Source organism: Conger conger, chromosome 14 (assembly GCF_963514075.1).
Source record: "Conger conger chromosome 14, fConCon1.1, whole genome shotgun sequence".
NCBI lineage: Eukaryota > Metazoa > Chordata > Actinopteri > Anguilliformes > Congridae > Conger > Conger conger.
Genome location: NC_083773.1, coordinates 32,040,337 through 32,048,301, shown reverse-complemented (window position 1 = coordinate 32,048,301; position 7,965 = coordinate 32,040,337). Strand labels below are relative to the sequence as shown.

Sequence of the window (7,965 nt, the reverse complement as noted above, 5' to 3'; positions counted from 1 at the left end):
TCTGACCTCAACGGGGAGTTCGTTCCACCACCGTGGAGCCAGAACAGACAGTAGTCGTGAGCGTGAGGTGGAGGTTCTGAGAGGGGGAGGTGCCAAGCGGCCTGTGGAGGCTGAACGAAGAGGTCTGGCAGGGGTGTAGGGTCTGATGATTTTTTGCAGATAAGCTGGGGAAGACCCTTTAACTGCTTGGAAGGCTAGCACCAATGTTTTGAATTTGATGCGAGCCATGACAGGCAGCCAGTGGAGGGAAGTAAGCAGGGGGGTGACGTGTGAGTATTTGGGAAGGTTGAAGACCAGACCAGAGTTAAGATTTTCAAATCTGTTATGTGAAGATGCAAGGGTCCCAACGGCCAGCCAAAGAGGATTGGAAACAATCCAGGTATAATTGGTTTCGAAAGTGATCCACAGAGCCAAAGACAAACTAATAATACTATTTTCCAGGTCAGGGGGAGCTGGCTTTACGCAACTCCAAAGCGTCCAGTTTATGCAATTAAATACACCTAGGTCAACCCCCGCTGTGCTCTCTGATTGGTGAGTTGACATGGACATGAGAAATGTGATTCGACTGTTGCAAAACTGCACACACCCACTGTCCACTGCGCATTATGAGAACAGCTTCGAACGACTTCATGACATTCGTACACGCTTTAAGTATTTTATATTTGCGTTCCTCAAACTTTTTATATAATGGCCGGTGTGGACCTGGCTAAATTGGGGCTTAACTTGTTGAAGAATGCCACGTCTGAAGAGGTAGCTATTACATGAGTGTTTTGTGGTATGTTTAGTGGTTTTGGTTAGGGTTAATTTGGTTAAAAATAATAATAAGCCAGCTAGACACTCGTTTGAATGCGATAGGGCCGTGTTATCTTTGTAGTTTTCGTGCTAACTCTGTAATTTTCTTACTTGTCCAACCGTAAACATTCGGAATTCAAATAGACCTGCAGTCCATAATAGTGTCGTTAGCTAACTTGGACGCTAGCAACACACGAAAATAAACTCCGGGTTGATAACAACAGATCGTGGAGAAATGTCTGTTTTGTGACACGAAGGAGTGCTGATAAGATTGTCTTGTGTGTGTTCGTGTGCAAACGTACTGTCCATGCGTCTGTCAGAGGGTGGAGCTGCGGTCTCTCTGGCGAGACCAAGCGGTGGTCATCTTATTCCTCCGCAGGTTCGGTTGTCAGGTATGCCGTTGGACCGCGGTAGAGGTAAGCAAGTTGAAGGAAGACCTGAGTGCGAATAACGTGGCGCTGGTCGGGGTTGGTCCGGAAGAGTTAGGGCTGAAGGAATTCCAGGATGGGGGTTTTTTCAAGGGAGGTGAGTATCCAAAAAGCATCGAGCTTAAATTATTTCTACAGTTATGAACAGTATTTTATGAATGATGAATACGATTTATGAATATTGGCATTGCAAGAACAAATAGCAAGTATCTAAGGAAATATGTTAAAAGACAGTGTATACTTTCAGTTGTCTTTTCTTGAGAAACATATCAACATGTTTACTGCTTTAGAATGTTTAAACTGTGTCTTGAGGTTGTGACATAAGTCCAGTGAAGATTCCAGAGCTGGTTCCGTTTTCATTTGCTGTATCACCTTTGTCACCCTGCCTTGCACAATGCCTGTTAAAGAGGGTGTGATAAATGGTTGTTTATCACTCTCCAGGCCGGAAGCTAGAGCATTGTGATTATCCATTACTCAACTCTTCTTAACAAGAAACTGCCATACTTTGTCAGCTTTGTGATCAGGGTCATGAGGGTCCCATCTTTGGATTGCTTTAATGAGGCATCCAAAGTTAATCTCAAATAGCCTTTTGCTGGATAACTCTTTAGTTAAATATGGCAGGGTGCTTTTTCATATTCATGGTCATTTGAACTGCCTGGTGAAAACAACAAGAAACATATTCTTTTATTTTAGAGCTTTTTATTGATGAGAAGAAACAGACATATAAGGAGATGGGCTTCAAAAGGTAAGCGGTGTATGTGAGACTGTGCCATTTGGACTCAGTTATACTGTGGGATTATCTCAAGTGTCACATGTAGGACTGTGATACATACAGCTGTGTTAGTGGCACTGTGTCTGGGAGAGAGGGACTGCTTATGGTACTTTCAGACTACATATTGTAGGCTGAGGCAGTGGTTTATAATGTAGGAATTTGGTCATTTGTGAAGTAAAACTAGTCCAATATTCAGATGTATTAAGATAGCAAAAATAGTTTAATTACAGTTTGAAGCATACCGGGTAAAATCAAGGCCGTTCAATTACAAAACCATGTTAGAAAGGAATGAGCTTTTTTGCCCCAAACCTCCTGAAGTATATGCATATGATGTGATCAAGGAAACCAAATGGTCATTGTCAGCAAAGCAGACAGTGAACCCCCCCTTGATCATTCAGTATGGGCTTCCTAACCCCCCTTGATCATTCAGTACAATTGAGGTGTTAGGTGACCATCCAAGAACAATGAAGCAGGAAATGTATTCTTCCCTACAATATCTTCAGAGCTTCAGGACCTTGCTCATCTCATCTCATTAGGAGTGCCTTGTTGGACTGTTTATAATCAAACAATGCACACAGTGCAGATTTTTGTCTTTTATTAAAGGGTATTTATACATTTTGGTTTCACCATGTAGAAATGACAGCACTTATTTAGACATAGTCCCCCCATTTCAGAGCGGCATAACATTTGGGACATATTCATGTTTTGTTTATGAAAGTAGTCATATTTAGTACTTTGTCACATATCCTCCGCATGCAATGACTGCTTGAAGTCTGTGTCCCATGTCCCCAGATGCTGAGTATATTCTCTGGGGATGTCCTGCCAGGACTGTACTGTAGCCATCTTCAGCTCCTGTTTGTTTCTGGAGCAAGTTGCCTTAAGTTTTCTCTTAAGCAGATGAAATGCTGTAGTGTCTAGGAAACTCCAATCTCTAGGAGTCCAAATCTCTAATTTGTCAAAAAACATCTTCATGTGGGAAAAGACACCACGGCAGCAAGCTCTTCAGGAAAATCAGACTTTATTTAGCACAAGTGCATAAAGCCGGACCAGTTTTTTCATAAACATGGACCTGGACTGTAATTTTTACACCCATTTTATACACAGTTACTCCTCCTACAACTCCTCCTCAAACCTCATTGTGGCAAATCACCCACACTGTTCTTATCTTAATTCCTCCCACAACTCCTCCCCCCAACAGGTGCAAACATCATTGTGGCAAATCGCCCAAAGTCCTCATGCTCATGAACTGTGTACAAAGTTCAGTCATGCTCTGCCAAATCTCTATAAAGTTCAGGGCGCCCCCGCCCTCGCGAACTGCCTCTAACACACACGTCATCCATGGTTTTTTCTGAGCATACACGTCATTCTGTATTTTTCCACATATGGGTCACTTTTCTAAAACGAACTAAGCAGCAGTAATCACTGAAAATATACAGACATACTAAACATTTGATTAATATTCTCTTCTAATATTCTTTTCTAATATACAGACATACTAAACATTTGATTCATATTCTCTTCTAAGTGAGTAAATGTTCGTTGCATTCTTTGCATTCTTTGCTCTCATTTCCACAGTTTTCACTGTGGTTTCTTGCATTTTCATAAGCTCAGCTATAATTAATGTTCTAGGTTCATTTGATTTGATAACAAACAGCAGTTAATCAGTTTGAAACTGTACAGGTTACATATCGTACTTTCATATGGATATATTGATACACTTTTAGCATACATCATCGAGAGTTTTAGAGGAACCAGCCTGCTCATCAAGGTTGGGTCTGATTTTGACTTGTTATTGTTTATCATACTTTTAGGAGGGAGATCTTTTGTTCTGTGAATTTTCCCCTGCAATGCAAGTTCAATTGGATTCAGATCAGGTGACTGACTTCCAGTCAAGAATTTCCCAGTTTTTCCAGGCTTTGAAAAAGTCCTTTGTTACTTTTGTATTATGTTTATATTAGGTCATATATTAGGTCATTGGGATGAAGTGCCATTCAATGTGTATTGCTTGAACATGAGCAGATAAGATGCTTCTGTACATTAGCATTTATTCTCCAGCTGTTATCAGTAGTTACATCATCAAGACAAGTGAGCCAGTATCTGTGGCAGCCCAAACATCAATGCTTCTAGTGAATCTTGGTCTTGTGGGAAATTTTTAATTGGCTCACGAAATATAGCTCATATAGCATTAACTGTAAATTGTGCAAAGCATTAATATGTGCCCACTTCTACTAATGTGCAGAGAGAAGCTGTGTACCAGTGGAAATTTCCACTGAACTGTAGCAACGCAAGCAAATATGTGTCATAGGGCATGAATACCAGTAAGATAAGAGAAGCAGAAACATTTGTTTCAAATATCATCACAAGCTTGCAGAAAAACAGGAGCCCACCTAACCACGAAGGAGGGGGCCACACTGGATTGACCCCAGAGCTTAGAATTGTTTCTCTTGGAGCATGTGTTGGCTGCTGACTGGAGGGAGACAGGGACTTCCCCACTCCCCCCAGCAACAGAATGTGTATATAAGCTGTAACAAAGTATAAGGCATTGTTCTCCGCTTTGGAAGTGCTGGACCCAATATGCATATTGCATAAAGCTGTTGAACTCTCACTTGTGCAGAGCTGAGCTCACCAGTGCTCTCTTTCTTCTTAATGATGTTCCAAAAATTTGATTTTGGTAAGGAAAAGCTTTGGCTTATGTCCATGACTGTTATGTCTTGTTTCTCAGCCACATAATGGCTTTATTTTCTTTACATCTTAGTCCTCTTGTTGACAAACACTAATAATGAACTTCAGAGGTAATCAAAAACCTTGAATCAAGACTAGGTACTGAAAGCTCTCTTATACCTGCACTAAAGAAGAAACTGAACAAACCTGGCTAATCAGAAATACCTTTGAAGCCATGTGTCCTAAACATTATGGTACCCTGAAATGGGGGGGGGGGGGGGGGGGGGTCATATATATATATATATATATATATATGCAAAAATATTTGATGCACATAGTCAAAGCAAAGTGTATAACAATACCCTTAAATGAACAAACATTATTGAGCAAAATTATGGTCAGATCTTGTGACTGCCTGTGGGACTTTATTTCTGTTGCTACAACTTTGGGATTGTGCCAATGACTTTTTCTATGTGACTACCTCTGTTTGTGTATAAGAACAGGGACACTGAGGACTGAACAATATCACGGAACAACGTCAGGAATCTGTCACTCTGTGGGGCTGTTTTTGTGGTACTGTGTTTGAGCTCGGATGAACAGTCAGTCAGAACAATCAGAAGCTCTTCTCTCCCAGGTACAACGCCCTCAATGTGGTTCCTGCAGCCCTGGGGAAGAAAGTACGAAACATTGTCACCAAGGTAACCCAGACTTCATGGCAACCCAGGTTGTAAGATGAGTGAGATGGTTTCACTCACCATGTTCGTCAGTATTGAATCAGACACGCTGTAAGACACAATCTGCTTTTATGAGGGGAAATAGGTTTGATATTAGAACATCTCTGATGAGTCATTACTGCAGCCACCCCACTATAATGGGCCAGTAACATCACTAAATTACACAGTTATGATTTAACTGTATACCTGTGTGTGTGTGTGCGTGTGTGCGTGTGCACACATGTCTTTTTCTCAGGCAAATGCTGAAGGTATCCCTGGAAACTTCAGTGGGGATCTCCTCCAGAGTGGTGGCATGGCCATCATAGCCCAAGGTGAGAGAGACGTGTTTTGGTGTCATCTTTTTATTTTTATTTATGCACAGCATCACCACCAGAGGGCATCATAGTACCACATTAACCAGATGTGCTTCTCCCTGTGTTGTACTGCACAGGTGGAGAGCAGGTTCTGCTGCACTTTGCACAAGACTCCCCGGGGGATTATGTACCCTTAGAGAATATTGTCAAGGCCCTGCGCATCACCACCAGTGCACAGCAGGGGGAACGGCCACAGGTAAGGGGGACCACAGAGGACAGAATCTATGTGTGAATGAAAACATCTTGTCCCTTTTTTCATATTTAAAATGAGTCTTAGAGATTTTATAATCTATACTCCTGTATGTATCTGTATACTTCTTTGTTCTCTGTTCTGTTTCTTTTCCAGTGCAATACTGATGTATGTACACGATAATGAGCCATGGTTGTCTTGCATCAGGGAGCGTTGGGGACATAGGAGAATGTGTCGCTCATTCTCCCCAGCCAGGACATCAGCTCTCGAGCCTGTGGAAGCTGCCAGATGGTTGCTCTTAGAAACAGTGATTTAAAGTGTTCTGTGTGTCCAACAGTTTTGAATTTTGTTGTATTTGGGATATTAACATGAACTCATACTGATGTTAATAGGACGTTTAGGGCTGTATTTATTACCAGAGTTTATACCACAGCACTACATGTGCCAGTCTTTCATAAAATTGCTCCATGAAAACATAAGGAACTGAAATGTTGATTCATTTGTTTCTGTTGAAAACCAGCAGTTGCATTAGCTTCAGGACACAGAAAATGTTTTGTGTCGAAGTTATCTTGTAAGTCGCCAGGAAACGCAATGGGAGAGATCACCTGCCATCAACATGGCAACAGCAATATCAGTCATATCTCTTCAATTTGTCAGATCTGACACAAAAGCTATAAATCTTAAGTCTGTAAGATGATTTCTCACAAACTGGCCTAAATAAGTTTATTTGAAAAATAGGAAAAACACTAAACATAACATATTTGCACTGAATCAAGGATTTAATGTGAAGCGTACAAGCAGTAATTGGAGAAATATTTATTTCATACATGGGCGACATGGCTCAGGCAGTAAGAGCAGTCGTCTGGCAGTCGGAGGGTTGGCGTTCGATCCCCCACCCGGGCTGTGTCGAAGCGTCCCTGAGCAAGAAACCTTTTACATTACATTACATTACATTACATTACATTATATGCCATTTAGCAGACACTCTTATCCAGAGCGACGTACAACAAAGTGCAAATTAAACACAAGAACAAGTGCAAAGAGGACCTGAGAGGACAGTATAGTTCCGAGTCCTAGTGTAAACATGCAGAAAATCAGAACCCTTTAAGAGTACAATCAACTTTCAAACTAGCATACCACAATTGCAGCTAGAATACAAAAAATAACAATACCTATACAAGTAACAATATCTATACAATCTATACATAAGTGCCATTACAGTCTAAGGCTAATCATGGTGGTGAGTTGGGGAGGGAAAGGTGTAGCCTGAAGAGATGGGTCTTCAGTCTGCGCTTGAAGGAGGTCAGAGACTTCTGATATCCACCGGGAGGTCATCCCACCACCGTGGGACCAGGACAGACAGCAGTCGTGAGCTCCTGACGAGCTGGTTGGGGCCTTGCATGGCAGCCAATCGCCGTCAGTGTGTGAGTGTGTGTATGAATGGGTGAATGGAGAAGCATCAATTGTACAGCGCTTTGGATAAAGGCGCTATATAAATGCCTGCCATTTACCATTTAAATGCCTACCATTTTAAATAATTAGTTTTTATATTTAATAAAACGCTTGTAATTTGCACCCCTGTGAAATAAATGTAATTTATTTGCAATTCATTAAGACACCCATTATGGACTCCTGTATTTCATATTCATTTCCTACACAAATGTTTTTCTATCATTTTAACAATATTTAGGTTTTAGGACACAACAGACATCACCGATTGATATACGCTACATTAATCCGTAATAGGACTTGATATGGGGTGTTACATTACGTAATTAATCAATGTTTTCATAAAACTTGCATTGCCATATGTTGGAAAATATATCCTGTAACACATTGGAATTGTGGAAGAGTAGAATTCCAAATGATATTTTTCAATGCTTCATAAAAACAAAATAGTTTGTATCGATTTGTTTTCAGAGCAATTTCAAGGGATTGATAGATAATATTGCACATTCAGGGTGCTTTTAGGGTGTCTGTCATTTTGATCTATGAACAACTGGCCAGCATTTCAGTTTTGCAGTGTTATGATATG

General features: G+C 41.0%; 1 protein-coding gene across 2 annotated transcripts; it reads left to right on the top strand.

Moving 5' to 3' along the window:
- The first annotated feature begins 597 nt into the window (after nt 1-597).
- On the top strand, nt 598-7,552 carry prxl2b (peroxiredoxin like 2B). Of its 2 annotated transcripts, none has more exons than XM_061220154.1 (7): nt 598-750; nt 1,172-1,317; nt 1,914-1,965; nt 5,288-5,351; nt 5,623-5,698; nt 5,818-5,936; nt 6,087-7,552. In XM_061220154.1, exons 1-7 carry the CDS (start codon nt 734-736, stop codon nt 6,111-6,113), a joined length of 501 nt encoding a protein of 166 aa, XP_061076138.1. In that variant the 5' UTR covers nt 598-733; the 3' UTR covers nt 6,114-7,552. The 2 variants fall into 2 exon arrangements, with proteins under 2 accessions (XP_061076138.1, XP_061076137.1); XM_061220153.1 differs by having other exon boundaries at nt 1,113-1,317.
- Nucleotides 7,553-7,965: the final 413 nt, after the last annotated feature.

Excerpts from the sequence above, each read along its gene's own strand:
- prxl2b (XM_061220153.1), top strand. The coding sequence starts at position 688 with ATGGCCGGTGTGGACCTGGCTAAATTGGGGCTTAACTTGTTGAAGAAT. Across the intron at positions 5,352-5,622 it reads TACGAAACATTGTCACCAAG|GCAAATGCTGAAGGTATCCC; the intron begins GTAACCCAGACT and ends TCTTTTTCTCAG. Across the intron at positions 5,699-5,817 it reads CATGGCCATCATAGCCCAAG|GTGGAGAGCAGGTTCTGCTG; the intron begins GTGAGAGAGACG and ends TGTACTGCACAG.